This window comes from Homalodisca vitripennis, chromosome 3 (assembly GCF_021130785.1).
Source record: "Homalodisca vitripennis isolate AUS2020 chromosome 3, UT_GWSS_2.1, whole genome shotgun sequence".
Taxonomy (NCBI): Eukaryota; Metazoa; Arthropoda; class Insecta; order Hemiptera; family Cicadellidae; genus Homalodisca; species Homalodisca vitripennis.
In genome coordinates this window covers 115,488,628-115,509,335 of record NC_060209.1, presented here as the reverse complement: position 1 = coordinate 115,509,335, position 20,708 = coordinate 115,488,628, and the positions used below count along the sequence as shown (strand labels likewise).

Genomic DNA, 20,708 nt, shown 5'->3' with positions numbered 1-20,708 from the left:
GGATAAAACGAATGGCCAACGATGGGAAACAAGAGAACGACTTCTTTGACGTGTTGTGGAACTTTATTTAATAACCAGTCAGACAGCATGAATATTATAGAGCTATTTTTATTTTGGCCACCACAACCGTCGGAAAAGAGATGGACAGATGTGATCCCATTCATATCTGTAGAACATAGTCTATGGTTCAGGGCAGAAGCAATTTGAACCCCTTAGCATATTCATTTTCACACCATACATAAGCAAAAGTGTTTTCCTTGTTTAAATTGGCTTTTGAATCTCCTTCAACAACTGTGAAATTGTACAAATACATCTGGCGTTTTCCACAATATCAGTAGGCCTACTATTTTGTAGATTATCTAAGACTGTATCCTCAGATTCCATTAGATAAAACTTAAAAAACAAACTAAATAACTGAGAACAATATAATTTTCAACTTAACCACAACAAACAACAAACGCTGTTATAGATCTTGATGTTGGCGGCAAAATTAAAGCACAGCTGGTAGAAAAATACGTTAAAAATATTTTGTTTCTGCAGTATTGCCAACACTGGTAGTAAAATATTTCATAAGTAAAAACTCAAATAATTATTTTATAAGAGTGCAAAAACTTCATTTTGAAATGCGCCTAATCACATGAGTGAACAAAATAGCTGGTTTTGGAAATGTTTTACTTTGACGCCATTTACATTTATTGATATATAACAGGCTTTGGAACAGTAAAAGATAGATGAATAAATAACAGGTTTTGATACTGAAGCTTAAGTGTAAATAACAGGTTTTGGAAATGAAATCACTTTTTAAATCCAATTTTTCTTGCTGTTTTAGCAGGTTTTTGCAACTTGAAAATATTTCAAAATGGTAGCAAATTCACTAAAGTTACCATGGCAACCATTATCTCAATTTCGATTTTTTTGACGGAAAGCTGGTTTTGGAAATGGACTACTCAATTGCAGATCACTCTGGGCATACACTTTACTGAACTATTTTGAAAATCTGTTGTATTATGGACCATTTAGAGAGAAATTATAATTTTGAACTATGACATTTCTTTTAATTTTGTTAATGGTCTCGAAAAGAGCGAAGATAAAAACAGTCTAAGAAAATGGTGACATTCTGGAACTTAACCAAACATCTATTTTTGGAATAAATTATTTTATGTATGACTTTCATTTCAAAATCTGTGACAAATTATTCCAAAAACTCATTAAAATGACAAGAAAACATAACCTGTTGTTAGTTATAAGCTGTACCCGAAGCATGCCAGGAGAATTATCAAAGGCAAGGATGGATTTGGCAAAGCCTGTTTTACCAATTGTTACCATGAAATAAAAATTGAGTACATACTAATTAAAAACCCCTAAGTACATTACAACAAGATTTATGTAATCTTAGTTTTCTGGTTCATATCGCATTGAAACTGGGGGAGTAATTGGGAGTAAAAGGGAGTAATTGCTTACACAATTAATCCCTTGAAATATTTCAGCCTCGCTGTGTAGGACCACCTTCAGTCAACCAATGTTAAACCTGAAATGCCAATAATACACTTCCGTCTGTTGTCTAAATATATACAGTGAGACAAATATTTTAACAATTTAATTCTGTTAGCAATGTTAGCTATGAGACTGGCAACGTAAGCTTATGAACGAAGAAAAGGTGTATAGGATGAGGGAAGCGAGTCCTGAGTATATAAGTTTATGAGAAGAACAAAGCTTCCAAAGTGAAATGAAGTCCGGTGTGTATTACATTGTTTATATTTGGTAACTGCTTATGTGTTAATTTAGTGTTACTTATTATTTAACAAACATTTATGAATCTCAATTACATTGCCATATTACTTCTAAAGCTCCAAGTACTCCATAGTATTGTTACCTTTAAAAAATGTAAATAACACAATAGTAAAAAAATCATACGTTATCAGCCATTGTAAAAGAAAATCTCAAGTTCTCTCTGAATATACCACAAATTTACCTTTTTTAGGAACAAACTGAAGGAAGAGGACTGAAACATAAAGTAACCTATCTGTTAACACTTGATTGTAGCATACTCCTTACAGAGCAGAATCGCAGCGAGAGTACTCAAGATCACTTAGTGTGGAGCTGCAGTGAAGGTGTCGAAGCAAAGCTTAACTATTCTTAAACCAAAACTAAAATAAATAAATAATTTAATGTATAATCTCTTAACAGGAACCAAACATATATTTTTAGAATTGGAGTGGATGTAGTCTGTAAAATATTCAGATGAAAAGAGGCATTCAAGCATCTAAACCGTGTTAAGCGTGTATAATTTTACAAATCAAATGATAAAGTTACTTATTTTGTCCAGTTATTTTCATAACAATATGATCTACATTGCATAAGTTATCAATTAAATCAGTTATCAGTCTGAATATTTGTATACTTTTTCAAAGGTAGAGGAAAACAAATATTGTTCCTAATAAACCTTTTATTGCACCTTATCAGCCAATACATCTTATCACTCCCTCAATATATCTGTATAATCTTAATGATATGAATTGATTCATATATTTGTAGAGTGATGTTTTGGTTAAATATATCAAAGTCTTTTGTTACTTCTGTTTTTTACTTCAAGTTGAAAAATACAACAGAACGGTTTTGTTTTATTTTCTGTCTTGGTGTTTACATATTTCTTCTTGTAAGTTTTTAAATTTGTGTCTGATTTTTTTCATTTGATTATTTATTTAGATTTTTAGTCAATGTACAATTGTTTTAATAATTTAGAATTTCCTGATATTTTGCAATTTTTTATCTGTGCATCAAATTCAGTGTCAAATGAAATGCTTTGTTTTATGAGAACATGAAGTTTTTAGTGAAATGTGTACAGTCTAAAGCTAACTGCCAATTATTAAAATTTATCAATAATCTATCAATTTATCAAGTTAAGTAATCTTTACTTGTAACTTGTGCTTAGTTCAATAACAAGCAAAGAAAATATATTACCCAATATAATTAATAGATTTGACACAGTAACAATAATGTAATATAGTAGCTAGGCCTGTTTTCTAGTATATAGTTCTACAGTCGTTATTGCTAGTTTCAGTTTGAGATATTTTTGTTTTACAGCCTGTTTTAAATTTGTGAGAAAACATGGAGGATTGATATTTCAAATAATTGAGTCACAGAGTTGTGTGTATGTGTATTACCACATTCTAGACTTTGGAATTTTTTAGAAGTCTTCTTTGTTTTAGCGTTTAGTATCTGCATTGATCCTGGAACTGGCAGTAATTTCTTCCTCAGATAGAAAGCCATTTTTGAGTGTAGCCAAAATTTAAAGATGTAGTAAAAAAATACATTTTTACTATAAACTTATATGTGTAATATACATCATTTCTCAGGAAAATGTGGACATAATTATATTATAAAAACATTATGCATAAACCAAAAAGAATGTCTACACTTAAAGAAATGTCTTTTATTTAAGTGGTGGGACTGCTCCAGGTAAAGTGTGATAGTATAATAAACTAGCGGACCCGACAGACTTCATCTTGTCAAAAAGATATGTAATGTGGCAGTTTTTTGTTCCTACCTATTTTATAGACCTTTTCGGCTTCACACGCAATTTTTAAAAACTGAAGTCCCTATTGTACTGAGTGAGAGCGCTTAAAATGTAATATTATGTAGTCTTATGAAATTTTTTAAACATAAGTAAGTAGACATATGTCAGGTACTTAGTATTTTAGTAATCACCGTTAAGAGAATCAGAGTTTCACCTGACTCTTCTATCATGTTTTGTACGTTTAGGATCATTTCTGGTTCAAATTAATTATGTTTTCACGAACATAGCTGAGTCGGCCTTGTTCTCCGTTCAAGAAAATACAAAAACATAGTTCACGGAAACCTAATTCGGTCAAAAAGCTTTTATTTCAAGCCCTTGTCATATACTTTCAGTCTAAGATATTTCTAGTGCGATAGTAGAGTTTGCCTTGTTGTCTCGACGAAGAAAAAATATATACATACTTAGGACTGAGAAGTCTACTTTGCTTATAAGTCTACTTCCGGCTTAAATTCACTTACGGTGTCACAGTTGTTTTGGTCGGTACCCTACTGACCATATCAAAATACTATATACGTATGTATATCTCAAAAGCGTTTGTAGGTCAAAAAGTGACTACTTCCGGCTCTTGTAATATACTTCCGGTGTAACATATTTCCAGTGCCATAGTTGAGTTTGCTTAGCGGTCTAGAGGGAAATACTTATTAAGTACATGCAACATTTAAAAATAATTTTATAAGGGTTTATGTTATAGAAGTCTGTATGTTGTTTTTCGGACTGTAGTCTGGGAAGAATGGATGGATCATCGAGACATGTTATTGTGTTCATTTCACAATTTTCCCTTAAGCCACTGTTAAAATGCCATATAACAATGGCAAGAAAGCCCACAAGTCTGAGTAGCTTACGTGAAAAATTCACATTTTGTTCTTAAAATTGGTTTCATAACAGTGTTTAAACAGTATTTACAACGCGTTAGTTGTTTTAAATTCGTCACTGGCGCAATCTGGAGTAAAAAGTTAGATTTTGACTTTGTCTTTGCTATCTGCATTACACAACTGATCAAGCACTGTATACTTAATATTTTATAAAGTTTGTACGTAAACAGATGTTTCAGCCACTTTGCCAATCTTCAGTTGAAGGTATCAATAGCTGTTTAATGTTAGTTAATTTTTGATTATAAAATATAAATATTACCATTCAGCCGAATTTCAAAATATTCAAGGTAACTTTTCCAACTTTTCTCTTCATATAAACCTTCCTCGGTTTTCAACAAACATTTTACAAAAAGAATTAGCCAAATTGGATTTGGAATTGGAGTCATAAAAAAGTTAACATCTATAAACATTCAAAAATAATATTTTTAATACCTAATACTTTTTAAGAAAGCTCCATCAGTAGTAGTCCTTGAGCTGAAAATCAGTGTGAATTGTATAAGCGCATAACCTGTTTTTTTTTTTTTTAAATCAATAGAGAAATTTTCCCTAAGAAAGAAACTGATCATCAGCAGTGCTGGTTTTGGTGGAGGTGGAAATGGGGAGGTATCAAATGAGTTAAAAAAAGTGAAATTTTAATTTTTTCAGATTTTATTTTTCTTAGCTTGATAGAACACAAAAATAAATGTTAAATAAGCGTCAGAAAGTGATGGGTTTCAGTCTCTTTATCTAGTTGTCAGAAAACTATTAACTATTATTTACATTTATGACGTTCAGTTTTAAGTGTATCCAGCTAGGAAAAATATTTGAGTAAAAACCTATCGTTTTATATTTGATTCCTTCCATATTTGACCTCTACCACAATAAAATGGTCCCACTAATTTTCGTATGGTTGACGATTTATTTATTTTTGAATATTTATTATTATTTAAATTGATTTTTTAATAATTCCTCTATCAAGATCAAGAAAACCACAATGTATTCTTTTACAGTGAAAATTGGCTCTTTCATTTTAGATGATTCAATAGTATCTATCCCACTATGTGTGTTCATTGTTCTTCAGTTTTGCTGTGGCAATAGCAACAATACTTTCTCATTTAGTGCTGCAGAATATATAATTTGCTGAAATGTTTTGCCATTTATGCAACATAGTGCCCAAGGGCTTATTTCTTGAGTCCAAAAGAGGTAAGAAAATAGGAACCCACAAATAAAACTGAATTTTGCACAAACTTCATGTTTCAATAGTAAGGGAGGCAAAAAGGTTCCTAAAAGGACTAAGAGCAGGACTTATCTCTCAGAGGAAGAAAACAATTCTTCCAATTCAAAGTTCTCCATATTTTAACAATGTACATTATGTGGATTTTAAATATCCAAACAAGAGGAGATCCATTGAGGTCATGAAAAATTCTGGGGACTTAATAGATCCCTAACTAGGAGTTCACGTATTTGGCAACCTTTCATCAGGATTTGTTCTGATTTACAAGCTGTGTTTTTGCGGTACACTGTTAAAATTTCACTTGAGGAAAATTGATTGTTAACTTTTGAAAAATCACATATACTCTTATCACTTCATTGGAGTGTTTTTATATCAAGTTTTTATGTGGATTTTAAATATCCAAACAAGAGGAGATCCATTGAGGTCATGAAAAATTCTGGGGACTTAATAGATCCCTAACTAGGAGTTCACGTATTTGGCAACCTTTCATCAGGATTTGTTCTGATTTACAAGCTGTGTTTTTGCGGTACACTGTTAAAATTTCACTTGAGGAAAATTGATTGTTAACTTTTGAAAAATCACATATACTCTTATCATTTCATTGGAGTGTTTTTATATCAAGTTTTTACAGTTATGCTGTACCAAGTATACTTTTATATTAAAATTGTAAACACTGCTTTGAAAGAATAAAAGAATTTCAAACAATTTGCTATAATTATATTTTACAAAAATAGAATACTATGTTTTGAGGTTAGGAATTTGTACTCTTTTGCAATCATTAAAAAAACTTATAGTTAAACAAGCAGAAAATTTAAAAAATCAGTATATGGTGATAAATTTGCCAATCGTGGAAGCCAAACTTGCAAAGGAACAAGTTGTATATAACATAATCAAACATATTCCTGAAAGTCTTGAGCAGTCAGAAGAATAAAAAGTCATATCACTGCTCAATGCAGGTAAAAAGCATAGTGTTCTATTTTTATAACATATAACAGTGGTAAATAACCAAAATTCTATTACCCTCTCAAATCGTTCATTGTCAATAATGAAATTTTACACAAAAAATTGCTTTGCAAGAAAACAAAATTAATTTAGGTATTTAGCCTCATTCTCAACGGAATAATAATTTTGTAACTATCATATACATTTCAATCAATGGATTTCATTTAATTCCTTAATTGAATTTTTATATAAATTTGTTAAGAATGTTTTGGATTGTAATATCTATAATTCAAGTTTAAACAACTTTTTTAGACTTTGTAAACAGGATTCATACGAGTATAATTATGTGTTCTACATTTTCCCCTGGTGAGTCAACTACAAGATATTTAAGATACAGCTAAACTTGCTTTTTGAACTGTTTATGGTAACAAAAAAACATTTCTTATGGGGATTTCCCTCATTGTTATCTCACCAAAATTTCTTTGCATATTAATTACAAGTATGAATTCTGCATTCCAAAGGATATAATAGTCTTTGTTGAACAGCCAGTGTCCCTCTGAGCAACTCACCCATGGTTCAAGGCACAGAACATGCTGTATATAGTTTCAACCTCACAAATGACACGTAATTCTCTATTGTGGTACAGTCACATCAAGACAAACTAAGATCTTCCTTGTACAGCTGTACATACAAGTTATTATTTTGAAAAAAAAACCGAAGGGGCCTAGGAACCACTGTTGCCAAAATGGCCGCACCTCTGTTGACAGTGGACCCTCGTTCTGGCTGACTTTCATTAACAACACCAGAAAACATCGAGCGTGTGCGACTTACGATTGAAGGTGATCATCGGTTGACTGTTTGTGAATTAGAAAATGATCTCGGAATACCAAAAACTACTGTTTGGGAAATGTTGAATTAGATGTTGGGATTGACTCGCGTGTATGCGAAATTCATTCAGAAAATTGCTCACAACCGAGCAGAAAAACCTTTGCTCTGGACAACTTGAAAATATCCTTAAGAAAGATTACTGGTGATGAGTCATGGGGTTGTGGTTACGATCCTGAAACTAAACAAGAATCTTCACTGTAGGAGAGTCCAGGCAAGCCATGGCTGAAAAAACATGTCAAAGTCAATGCTGTGTTGGGCACTACGAATTTACTCTAAAAGGTCAGACGATCAACAAAGAATATTATGTTGTAGGCTGCATTCTTGAAAAGATTGTGTGATGCTGTGAAAAGTGGTAACTGGCTTCTTCACGATAACGCACCAGCATATTCATTGAATTTCAAATTAATACGATGCGCAAGCTGAAGGCCATTCCAAAATCTACATTCTAGGAATTCTTTAAGAATCTAAAGCACTGTTGGGAGTGTATGGTTCAATCAAATAAGTACTTTAAAGGTTGCAATGGCCCGGATAACAAAGTATAGAACCAATGTGAAGATATGAGTACAGGTCAGATACGTTTTGGACAGACCTCGTAAGAATCTTCCAATCTTTAAAGACTTGTCTGCAGCATTCCAGTGGGGCTAAGTTGGCCATTATTCTAACAGCTCTTTTCTGTATGACTATAATTTGGTCAAGATTTTTGTAAGATGTAGCACCCCCACCAGTGACACCATATCTTAAGTGACCTAAAAGAGGGCATGATATGCAGTTCGAGTTGTTTTCATAGTGTTTATGGCTTTTATTCGTATAATGGCAAATAGAGCCCTGTTTAACTTATTGCAAAGTTCATTAATGTGTGCTTGCCATGTCAGGCTTTCATCAAAATGCAGTCCAAGGTGTTTGACTGCTGAGACACTTTACAAACCAGGAAAGTCAGAGATTTGGTCCTTTTTATTCCCAAAAGGTATGATTTTGATTGATTGAAAACAAGGTCATTACTTTGGCAATAGTCAACAGACATCGGGGCATACAGTGGTCCAAACAGACCGCCGTTGGCTACATAATCATCAAGGATTTAAACACTTGCAGATCTTCTTTCTTTGTTCAGAGAACTGCCCTCACATATGCTGTAACTATTTGCCACTTCTCTTCTGATTCAATCATTGTTACCACAGTACTCTTGGTGTGAAACTTTTGATTGCAATTAATGAACTACCTGTGTATGTCATTCTTTCCAAAGCAATACTGACACATGGGTGACTTGACCCTCCTTATCTTGTACAAAAAAGCTTCTGAAGTAGTGTAAGACCATCAGAACCTGGTATATCTAAAAGTTAACATTTCTATGACCACGCTCAATCCTAGAGAACTGAGTACTCTAATCAGTCTTTTAGTCCAGTGTCTTTCCACTTTGTCCCATTGTTACTGATTTTTCTTCTAAACTATTACCAAGTATGACACTTAAAGAGCCTATTAGACACATTTGAATTATGAAATAAAGTTCTAGAAGTTTATAGTTCCAGGCATTCATCAAAATTCCCAATACAATACAAAGATAGCAAAATAATCCTTGGATATCAAAGTCATCATTTGGACAGCTAAAAAGCAGGTGATCTTAGTTTTGTCATGTTCATTGTGTAGCCTACAATATGGATTATTCTAGAGATACCAACTTTACGATGATATGCACTCATTTATCTACGCCCCGTTATCCCTTTTATCCAAGAAGATAAACAAGTGCTCTTGGAGAGATCAGACGCCACCCTAGGGGAAGGTGAATAAAGAATAACTATTCTTGGTAAATTCACTTATTCCTGTCCTGCCTTTAATGCAGCTTCCATTACGTTCAAATTTACTCCCAGTAGAGAGATATCTATATATTGCCACACAGGCAAGTTGATAAGAGCTAGTTCAGATATTTATTCAATTCACGAATGACTTTGATTACATTTTACCTAGACAGCGTGGGTAAAAACACTTTGTTCCAGTTAACCAGATCTTGGTGTCATTTATAAAGGCAAGTTGAGGCCATGAGTATCTTCCATTTGCCTGTCGAAGGTCCTGCTTTGTTTATGATTAACCTCAATAGGTTCAACACAACTGTGATGATCTGTGCTCTAGAAACCTGTTGGAGTCCATGGTGTTCTCCATCCAGACACTTACTCTATTCATTACCATTATTAACTTAATATGAGCAATGGACTGATAACCACAGCAATATTGTCAGTATCCTTTTCAGTAAAGTATCTGGTATTTTTTATCTGTTTAACTTCAGTATGGTATCTGTTATAAGAAATTTTTCATAGGTCAAACCGAAGAACAAAACCCTGAGCCAGCACCTGTTTCAACTTCATTCATCTTCATGCTTTGTTGTGTAGAATAACCATTTTTCCTTCAGGCCATGACAAGCAGGTACTTCGAGTTCAATACTCATGAAGGCTTTACAGGACTGTTCTTTCAGAACACCTCTAAGTCTCTTTGTACTTGGGATCAACTGACAGCAGTTAAATACAAACACAATATTGTGTAGATGTAGCAAATTTGATTTATAAACAAACTACTTACAATAGTTTCATGTAAATATGTCATTTTGCAAATTCCAATAGTGTTTACAAATTTATCATTACAAAAAAGACGTAGCATCCATGCAATCCATCAATAATCAGTCAGAAATGATTTGAACTCATAGTAACTATAAACTTAACATATAACTGACAGTACAGCAATAGATATTCATGTTTGTGGATTTTATTTTTAACAATAAGATCATAAATAAATTATGCTATGTTTTGTAGGAGGTTTCAGGACAAATGTTTCCAGGAAGATTACGTCCTGAAAATGTGCGAGTAACAGTTGAAAATCAGTATGAATGCTTGATGAAGAAGATTATGCCATATTTCAATAAACCCTATAATACAGAATTAGAATTGAAGCAAAGTAGTGCTTGGATGATATTGAAAACGTTAAAAGAAAGGTTGTTACTATTGGGGACAGAAATTCCTGATTTTCCTGTTGAAAAGATCATACCATCAGTGAGTAAATCCTTGAATTGTTTATGTATGCTTGTGTGTATATGTAATTAATTAATTGGGAAAACAATGAAATATATTTAGTCGTGAAAGATAACAGAATTTTGGTCATTTGTCATCATTATGTGTCATAAAAGTAGAAGACATGAACAAACAAATAAAGAAAGAGTGAATTGGTTTGTTTACATGTTGTTATTTTAATGATTGCGTCCTATTAATTTTATAATTTCTTGTTATTGACTGAGCGTCAGCAAAGCCTATCATTCCAGGGGCTGGAAAATTTCATTTCTGTCTGTCTCTCCACACAATAACCTGAAAACAAACTGACCTATAGAGTTAACATTTTGCCTGATTCTTTATTTATATAAAGGCAACATTGAAAGTTTGATGATGGTGCATGTTAGTTCATGGGATTTGGCTAAGCATTAATGTTGGTTTTTGTTGGTCATATATGGGTAATCAGTATAGTTTCCAGTACTTTAATTTTTATACTTACTTAGACAATTTTTATTGCTGTAAGTGATAAGATGACAAATTCCTTTCCTTAATGATAACCTTCATTAATTACTGCACAAAAAACCTTTTCATACAAAATAGGGAATAAACTTAAGAAGAATAATTAATTCATACACACTATACTTTAAACTAGACTTTCAATTACAATATGGTTGTATTTTTCTGTAAAACTTTTCAGCCAGAAATCAATCAGTATAGGAACAAGGATGATTTTAGTGTTTACTACGGAGTTGATGGGAGCAACACAACAGTGGGCTATCTGACTGGAACTCCCAGCTTACCTGGGTGTGTGGCTGTCAGACCTACCTATCTCACCCACATCAAGGACTCACATAAGCGCCTGGCTTTGGTAAGTCTCTGATCACTTCATTGATGTAGATTCTAATATCCAATAATTGCAGGAACAAGGATGACTAGTGTTTACTATGAAGCTGAAAGGAGCAACATAACAGTGGGGTATTTTACCTGAATTCTCAGTATTACTCATTGTGTAGTTATCAATCTTGTAGCTCATATCAAGTACTCACTCAAGTGACTGGCCTTGGTAGGTTAATCCCACATGTCCAAACATGACAGGAAACAAACATTACTTTTGTATTATTTCATAACATTTTGTTCTCTATTTGTTTTTGTAATTTATACTAATAAAATAATAACATTTTTAATGTGTTACAGCTCTTTGAAGATTATATAAAAAAGTCACCATACAGAGTATGTTATCATTTTCGAGGTGGAGGATTCTGGAAGCGTTTATCTGTGCGATCGAATGAAGCTGGAGACCTAATGGCAATAATAATAACACATCCCTATGCACTTACTAAAGATGAAATGATTCAAGAAAGACTGAACTTAACTCAATATTTTATTAGACATGAACCAAACATAGTGCTTTATCATCAAGAATGGTAAGTTATAATCTCAAATTGGTCTAATTCAACTGTTTAAATTTACCTAAATAATCTTTTAATACAAAATGTAATAATTTAAGTTAAAAAGCTCTGTAGTACAGTATTAGCCAAAATAAACAGTACTGAAAGTGAATCAGCTGTAATTGGCTTCTCGATCAGCTGATTCAATTGTCGATTGTTGCCACGGCTTCGTGTTCATTACTTCTTTCTTATTTATTATTATCTTTCTTACTATTCTTATGTTAGTTTTTGCTAACATGGTGCTAACAACGGTAGAGAAAGTTTTTATCATAGAGCATTATTTTCGCTCATACGGAATTGGACAGCTTGGCCCACGCTTGCTTGGTGGGCCAAGCTTGTCATACATTGCATTACGTTTTCAGGACATTTCCACAAAAACCCGCCTAGTAATGCTGTGATTCTTAGTGTTGTTGAAAAATTTCAAAGAACAGGTAGTGTTTTGTCACAGCAAAAGGGCTTTTCAGGTCGCCCAACTACTGTCTGTACAAATGAAAACCACGGAAGAGTGTTGCAGCAAGTGTTACAGTCACCGAAAAGAAGCCTAATGCGAGCTCCTCTTAAACTGAATATTAGGAATACGTCAATGCGAAGAATGTTCAAAAACATTTGTGGTTTTCCCTACAGGATACAAACTGGACAACCTTTGAACTGTAGAAACAAACTAGCTAGTTCAGTACTGTGCTTCAATGTTAGCAATATGCTATGAAGAACTTGAGTTTCTGACTGGTGTATAGTTTACAGATGAATGTCATGTGCACCTTAATGGTTTCATAAACAAGCAGACAACACATTTCCTTGGATTTGAACGTGCATTCCTGACATTGTTGCATAGTAAGCGTGTAACCATTTGGTCTGGGAGGGGTATTATAGTGAGATTATATTTTTTTGAAGGTAACAATGGAGAGACTCTTGCTGTAAATTAGGATCGATATAGGGCCATTCTTGATCGTTTTGTGAGAGACCTCAGGAGATTTTGTCGTGCCCGAAACCCGCCGTTAAATCCACAGTAGTTCCATCAAGATGGCACAATCAGTCACACTGCCTTTAACAACATTGCTTTCCTCCAACAAACCTTTGGCAACCATCTCATCCCCCTTAGAATAAACTTTCCTTACCCAGCCTACTCCCCCGATCTTAAAACATTTTCCACGAGGACCCACCATCTACCATCGTTCAACTGAAAGAAAAAATAATCATGTGTATTATTAGAATGGAACAATCCCTATTCATAAAAATGATGCAAAACCTATAAGATCGGTACGAGTGTTGCCTCAAACTGTACGGGGGTCATATTGAACATGTTAATACCCGAGTTTAACCGATTTTGCTTCATCTGACTTGTATTTATTGGTACAATCTATATGTAATGTTACTACTGTGTTCACCATAATAAAATATTACCATTTCAGTACTGTTTATTTTGGCTAATACTATATCTTATAACATTGTTTGCATTATAAATAATTTAAACTTATTATATAAATTATTTTCATGTGATTGTTAAATGTTTAGATATTTTTGTAGGCCAATTATACATGAGTTTACTGCACTGATTTTAATCATATCTGCAGATAAGCTCAAAACTGTAAAAATAAAGATTTATTTTAAGAAAATATTTTTTTATAAGAAATGTATTCAAAACTACTTTGCTCCGACACAAATGGGCCATATTATTTGCTTGAATATAGTTGGGTGGAGTTACTATATGACAAATTTGTGGTTGTGACTAATTTCACTCATAATGAGGAACGGCAGCAGGAGTCTGGGCTTCTAAACAAAAATACATAGAATAATAATCTACATATTTGGAGCCTTTATGATTTTTGCCATTAGTTTAGGCAGGCAAACCGTTAAGAAGTTATAGATGGCAAATAAGAATAATGAAAACTACAAAGATGATATGTACACTGGTTTATGGGCAGGAATTATTGAATGCAAGGGGTTCTTGTAATACAATAATGTGATTGGAGTGTACATGGATACATGGTTCATTGGGGTCAAGTGGTGGGTGGCTAAAATGGACTAAATGGATGGGGATAACTAATTAAATTCTTGCATATCTCTCGAGTGACACAATATCATTTCCAGGAGTAATGAGGTTACACGTGTTCCAAATTAGGAGCTAATACCCTAAGTAATTGTTGATGTCTCTACAAGTTGTCGAATTCAAGGCTGCAGCGTAGATGGTCCACATTCCACATTGTGTACAAGTAGTGGGTACAGAAAATATGCTAGTTGGAAGCAGAATCTGAACAGGGATGAAAGAAGTGGAAAACAAATTTATTTTACTTACGCATGAAGTGACTCAAGACGATCCCTATAGATGGCTTTATAACTCGAATCCCAGATTAGGAGCAAGTAGCCTTTTATAATAAGAAAATCCCATACAAATTACCAGTTTTATGATTTTTTCACTGGAACATGGTCGATTACATGAGACTTGACTAATAGGTTTTATTGCTAGTTATTATATAAGAACTTCACAAAGCTGTCCCAAAACTCGCTTATCATTAATTTTTTTATTTTCATCAAAGTACATTATGTACAAGAATGGTATCAAGTTGCTTTGTTCAATGTCTGTTTTTAAGAAACTATAGATCGTGATAGGTAACATAACATATTTATCTTAGTAGGTAAGTCCTCAATTAAAACTACAATATAATTTTGTCATATTTTAAAATCTAAATACTTCAATCTAAAAGCCATCAGCAACAACAAAATCAACATACTTTGCCTTATTTGAAACGCACATACAATATTGCATAGCTCTCTGGGGAGGAACATCTCAAGGAAATCTATAATAAATTCTGCATCTTCAGAAGCAAGCGATAAGGATCCCAAATTGCTTGGGACCAAGAGACACCAGCAGAAGATTTTTTTTACAGATCTCACTCAGAATTATGACCGTGATATTTATCTATATCCGTCAAGTTATATTATGTGTTGATGGGAAAAAACTTACCCTGAGCAGCCGATTACCATGATTACCGCACCAGACATGCTACAGACTACCATCTACCAGCACACCATCTCATGCTGTACAAAAAGAAACCTTCATATGCAGGCCAGAAGCTGTTCAACCTACTACTGACAGAAATGAAGATTCTTATAGGAAAGAATCTAAAGAAATTGCTGAATAAATGGCTGACTTCAGGACCCTTCTACATGTTGGAAGAAGACCTGCACTGGGAAGATTTTTTTTCAAAACGAAACCTTGTATTTTAACTTTATAAATATAACTATGTGTACTTTTGTGTAAACATTCTTATTGTAACAGACATTAAATTATTTTAAAATGACGCTATGCATTTTCAAAGATATTGTAATAAAGAGTTCCTGTATATATGTATTGAAATGAACATGTCTGTCAATTTATTCTGATGCTGTTTTTATTATTATTTTAAAAGACTATTACGTATATGCCTTTCAGTGCCAAAGTTGACTGCAGCAGTGATATTAGTTCCTACATACAGCTGACAGGAAAGCGTTCATGTCTTCTGGAGAAAATGGGAAATTTTACATTTCAAATAACGTCCCACTCATTTTTTCAAGTTAACAAGAAAGCAGCTGAAAGAATGGTTGAGTCGATTTGGAATTGGATGAATGTAACAAATGGGGCCACCTTCATTGACCTGTACAGTGGTGTTGGTAGGTATGTGTAAAATTTGTTACATATCATCAATTATATATTTATTCATCAATAAATATTCACTTTAAACTTGGATGAATAAATATATTGAAATAAAATTTTCCTATTGTTAGCTGTAAGTTAACATTTGAAAAATAATTTTAAAATACAATGCTTTGTACAACTTGAATTAATTTATTAAAACCTAAAATATTTATTGCAAACTAAATTCTTTTCTCATTCATGTTTTGAAATCAAACTGTGATATAAACAAATTTCATTTCAAATCAAAATGAAGCAAAACATTGCCAGAGTAATTTACGCAAAATAATTAACTGATTAATTAAATAATAATAATAAAATAATTAAGCATAAATGCAAAGTCAAAAAAATGTTTGAAAATTATTTTAGGCATGTTATTTTTTGTATAATTTATTTTAGGCTAAGAATAAATATTTCCCATAGCTATTTAGAGTGACATTTAGTATATTTCATGCCGATTAATAAAATGTTGAAAATTGGTTGAAAAATAAGTAAAATATGATGTTTTACAAAGGCCTGCTAACACACACACAAAATAGTACTGGGATATTTAACAAGTAGATTGCAGTAAATTGCTGGAGTTTAGGAAGATATTTTTTTAAGTGGCTGGAATTGAAAGGGTTAATGAGAGTTTGGCACCGGTAAATAGCATTTGTCAATTTCAAATATTGTAATGTTTCTACATTATTGTAAGTAAAGGAATAAATTAAGTTAACAAAATTATAATTATTTTGAAGATATTAAAATGAAGTCCCTTGAAAGGGAAGGAATATTGTTTCTACTCTTTGATATTTCTTTTTCATATTCTTCAAATTTGATCTGTATTGTGAACTTTCTAAAAAAACTTCAATTAGTTACAGAGCAAGTAGATTTTATTTTTAGTGATAAAAAGTAATGATTTTGTACTTACTTAATGTCCCATGCAGAAATTTTACTTTCCCACTTCATTTTAAACAACATCAAGTTGAAATGGCATAAGTTGCAATAGTTCTCAGCGATTTACTTAAAAGTAATCTGAATATTCCAGGTTGCATAACTAGAGAATTAAACTTTAGTTCCACCAGGTTGGTAATGGAACCTTCCAAACACAATAGTTTCCCTTCCTTCCAAACACATTGTAATCTCCCTCATATGAGTACAATATTGGCTTAGTACAAAGCTAGATTACATTACCAACTTAAATAAATTTAAAAGTTAGGGTAAAGTGGTTATGTTATTTATTCACTTGTCATAAATGCTACCATAAGGTTTTATAAAGGGTTAAAAACGTGTCTTGAGTAATGATTGTACAAAGCTTTTTTTTAAATGTCTTAAAATTATGATAAATTTGTTTACTTGTATAACTTTATACTTTATATTTATTTAGAATTAATAATGTTTGTATTTTTATAAAATGGATATTTTTGTGTTTATAGGATTGTACAGTATTATGGGGAGTCATCTGGTGAATAATTCTGTTGGCATTGAAATGCTAGAGGGGGCAGTTATTGATGCTCGCAAAAATGCTGAATTAAATAACATTACGAATTGTGAATTCATTGCAGGGCGAGTTGAAGATGTAAGTTTTTGTTATTGTAACAATTCAATAATTATTTATTGAATTACATTTTAAAGTTAAAGTTTCTACATTGTGCAAAACATTTATTATAAAATTGTTGGGGTTGTCAATCATCTATGAATTTAGCCTTTTATACAGTGCAAGTTAAAAGTATATACTCTGTTTAGTTTTTGGTGAATAAAGATGGAGGAATGGAACTAGGGACTAGGAAATGGAAGTGACTAAAACTTTGTAGTTACTGTTACAACTTTGCCCATTTCCCCAAAATGTTGTACAAACTTAAACGGCATGCTGTACGGATTCACATGGGATTTTTTGAATTTCCACTACCATTCTGTCCCTATTAATGCACTGGGGTTTTGTTTTATAGACGTTTTTAATGCGACCCCACACTAAGAAGTCAAGTGGAGATAGATCTAGCGATCTTGGTGGCCACTCAATACTTTCTCTTCTGCCTATCCAGCGAATTGGAAAAATATTGTTTAAATAATTGCGGACATGCAGGTCATAATGTAAAGGTGCTCCATCCTGCTTGAACCAAACTTCATTATAGTTGTTGGTTGCTACTTGCATAGCTGGATAAACTTGTTTTTGTAACATTTCCTGGTATACCTCGGCATTAAGGTTTTCATCAATAAAAAAGTCCAACAGCAAGTTGTACTGTTTTTATGGTAGCAGCAATAGATTTTAAAGATTTTGTGTTAAGGAAAAATTCCCTCTTCATTCACCTAAAAGATGTATTCAAAATAAACAAATGGTAAGCTGTTTATACTCTTTAGGAGACTTTCTTACATTAAGTTTTTAATTGTTATTGGTTAATTGTAATTTTTTATTGTTTTGCTTTTACCAATGTATTGCAATATGTATTGTTTTCCATAGTACAGATGATGGATTCATGTGTTAAAACTTTAGTGTAAAAAGGATAGTTAAAAAAACTATCTTTGATAAAAAGATATGACAATTAATTGCTTATACTTAACAATTGTTTGGCAATAAATTATTTGATTAATTCCAAACCTTGTCGGTGCTAAGCTCTCTAATTGATGTTCAGTTGTATTAGGTGCTGGGTCATCGTGGAATCACAGGTAATGAGAAAACTGACCTCTTGGTTAAAACCACATTTGTATTTCTTGAACCAGCCTGCTGGATTACCCTTTCCCAGGCTGTCAGCATAGTAAAATATTGGCACATGATTAACACAGACATAGGTGGCAGTGTCAATCTGGCCATAAACTCTGCAAGAAGAGCCCCCAATGCCGTACTTGCCGGGTCCCTGTGTGACTTGGGCAGAGATAACTTCAAGAAAGTGATTGCTTTCCTGACTGGACAAGGCCACTTCATAGGTCATTTGACAAAGATAGTGTCCTATAATGATGAACCCTTATGCTGTGTTTGCAGCCAGGAAACTGAAACTGCTGGGCATATTCTCTTTTAATGTGTAGTGGTGGCTCCTAAGAGCAGACTGCTGGAAACTCAATCTCTGGAGGATGTCAAACCAACCAGACTAGATGCCACCATTCTTCAACTTGTGAAGAAACTAACTTAAGACTCCTTATCTAGCAATCATGTTGGGTTGCTACTGTATGAGTCATAAGGCTGTTGTTTCTCAGCCTCAGAGCTTCCCATATTTTTAATCAATCAACTAATCATATGCTCGTGATTGATGAATAAATCCAAACTTTTATTGGAGATTCTGTTATAAGAGTAACTCTAGTTGGTTGTATAAGTTAAAAAATTTAAATAATTATCGAGTTGGACCTTTATTTAATTTTTGTATTAATTGAATAGGTGTGAAATATTGTTTTAATTCCAAAAAAATTCAATTCAATTTTTAAATCTATATTTTGACATACTGTAATAAAAGATTTACATAATACTGTATTAGAGGGTGATACTTTCTCTCTGGTATGATAAGTAATATAAGCATAAGTGATTGGATGGCATGACAGTAGATTTGTTTATTTGACTACTTTTAAAATGTGAACTAGGTAGTGGTCATTTGTTATAACTAACCTTTATTAAATAGTGGTAGTACAACTGCATGTATTAAAAAAAACATTTATTGCAGAATTTATCACATGTCTTGAAGAAAAATTTTTCACAAACCAATCAAGTATTGGCAGTATTGAACCCGGACGTGCTGGAGCAAGTAAGTGATTTTTGAGGAATGATACTCATATGTAACACTAAGAATTAACTTACAAAACGTTCTCCCACCCTCTGAATGGTACATGTTAAAGTCCTTTTCCACTAATGATTCCAATTCTGTTCATTATTGCATGCATACATCTTGAGCCTTGCAACAAATAACTTGCGACTTGTCGCATACAGCTTGCCTCTGAGTTTCCAATACCAATGCATCTATTTAAATTTAGTATGATGTTGTTCGTGCTGCTGCTACAGCCATAATTATTTAACATTAGAACAGACAATGAATAAACCTATAATTAAATTAAAACCAGTTTTTTAACAAATTTTCAAATTATTCATTCCTCTACAGTTAAGAGCTAAATTGTTCCTTTTAGTAGTCAATCACAAGAGTTTTTATATATATTCAAGGAAAACAGAAGAAATTGAACATAAAAATTCTCTAACATTCGCCTATATATATATATATATATATATATATATATATATATACTGTATGTTTTAAATTTAAACGCTATATAATATTTTGCAGCTAAAAGAGTTATAACTTTACTAAGGGAAGACATAAGAATCAAGAAACTGATGTTTGTGGCATGCAAGCCAGACAACCGTTTCACCATGGGCAATTTTATCCAACTTTGCAGAAGAGGAGGCCATTTGAGAGGAGCTCCATTTCACATAAAGAGTGTGAGGTTGTTCGATTTATTTCCTCGTACACTTCATTATGAAATGGTTTTGGAGTTCATCAGATAATATAAATTTGTGATGTTTAGTTTCATTTATTGAAAGGAACAGAATAAAAATATTTTTTGATATTGTTGCATTTTTAACTGGCCTTAACATAACCTAGTTCATAAAACCAAACTACTTGACAATAGGCTCAATAAAGAGTCTGCTGTGCAATAAGACAATAGAGTATTACGAACTTAAAACTATTTGGAACAAATGCAACAGAAACCATTATTTTATTAGGCATTTACTCCAAACGTAATTGAATAACAACTTTAACATCTGACAGCTAACCTTCTTAGTGCCAGTGCCACCAACTCAGCTCTTAAATATCTTTTTATCTATAGAACAGACAAAGAAGAAATTCTAGGGATAATTAAACATTTGAAAAACAAACAAAAATCATGAGGTGTAGATAACATTTCTGTTGATGTACACAAAAAAGCAAATCAGCCTAGTATTGCATCTGCACTTGAGCATATTTTAATTTAAGAAAATTCATTTCCCAACCTATTTAAAAAAAACTAGACAATTTGTACCTTTTAGCCTTCTAACCACAGCTTCTAAAATACTTGAGAAAATTATCAATAGACAGTTTCTTTTACACACTTTTTTAGTGAAAATCAGTTTGGGTTCA

The 20,708-nt window shown here is 32.6% G+C and overlaps 1 protein-coding gene across 2 annotated transcripts; it reads left to right on the top strand.

Annotated features, from left to right (window-relative positions):
* The first annotated feature begins 2,485 nt into the window (after positions 1-2,485).
* On the top strand, positions 2,486-20,157 carry LOC124357359 (tRNA (uracil(54)-C(5))-methyltransferase homolog-B-like). Of its 2 annotated transcripts, XM_046809080.1 has the most exons (8): positions 2,487-2,656; positions 10,288-10,524; positions 11,216-11,386; positions 11,713-11,942; positions 15,397-15,614; positions 17,052-17,194; positions 19,263-19,343; positions 19,875-20,157. In XM_046809080.1, exons 1-8 carry the CDS (start codon positions 2,540-2,542, stop codon positions 19,887-19,889), a joined length of 1,212 nt encoding a protein of 403 aa, XP_046665036.1. In that variant the 5' UTR covers positions 2,487-2,539; the 3' UTR covers positions 19,890-20,157. The 2 variants fall into 2 exon arrangements, with proteins under 2 accessions (XP_046665037.1, XP_046665036.1); XM_046809081.1 differs by lacking the exons at positions 19,263-19,343; positions 19,875-20,157 and having other exon boundaries at positions 2,486-2,656; positions 15,397-15,618; positions 17,052-17,191.
* Positions 20,158-20,708: the final 551 nt, after the last annotated feature.

What these genes read in the sequence shown, in the direction of transcription:
- LOC124357359 (XM_046809080.1), top strand. Translation starts at nt 2,540, where the DNA reads ATGTTTTGGTTAAATATATCAAAGTCTTTTGTTACTTCTGTTTTTTAC. An exon ending in GTGCTTTATCATCAAGAATG is followed by an intron (nt 11,943 to 15,396) that starts GTAAGTTATAAT and finishes TATGCCTTTCAG; the next exon opens with TGCCAAAGTTGACTGCAGCA. An exon ending in TGACCTGTACAGTGGTGTTG is followed by an intron (nt 15,615 to 17,051) that starts GTAGGTATGTGT and finishes TTGTGTTTATAG; the next exon opens with GATTGTACAGTATTATGGGG.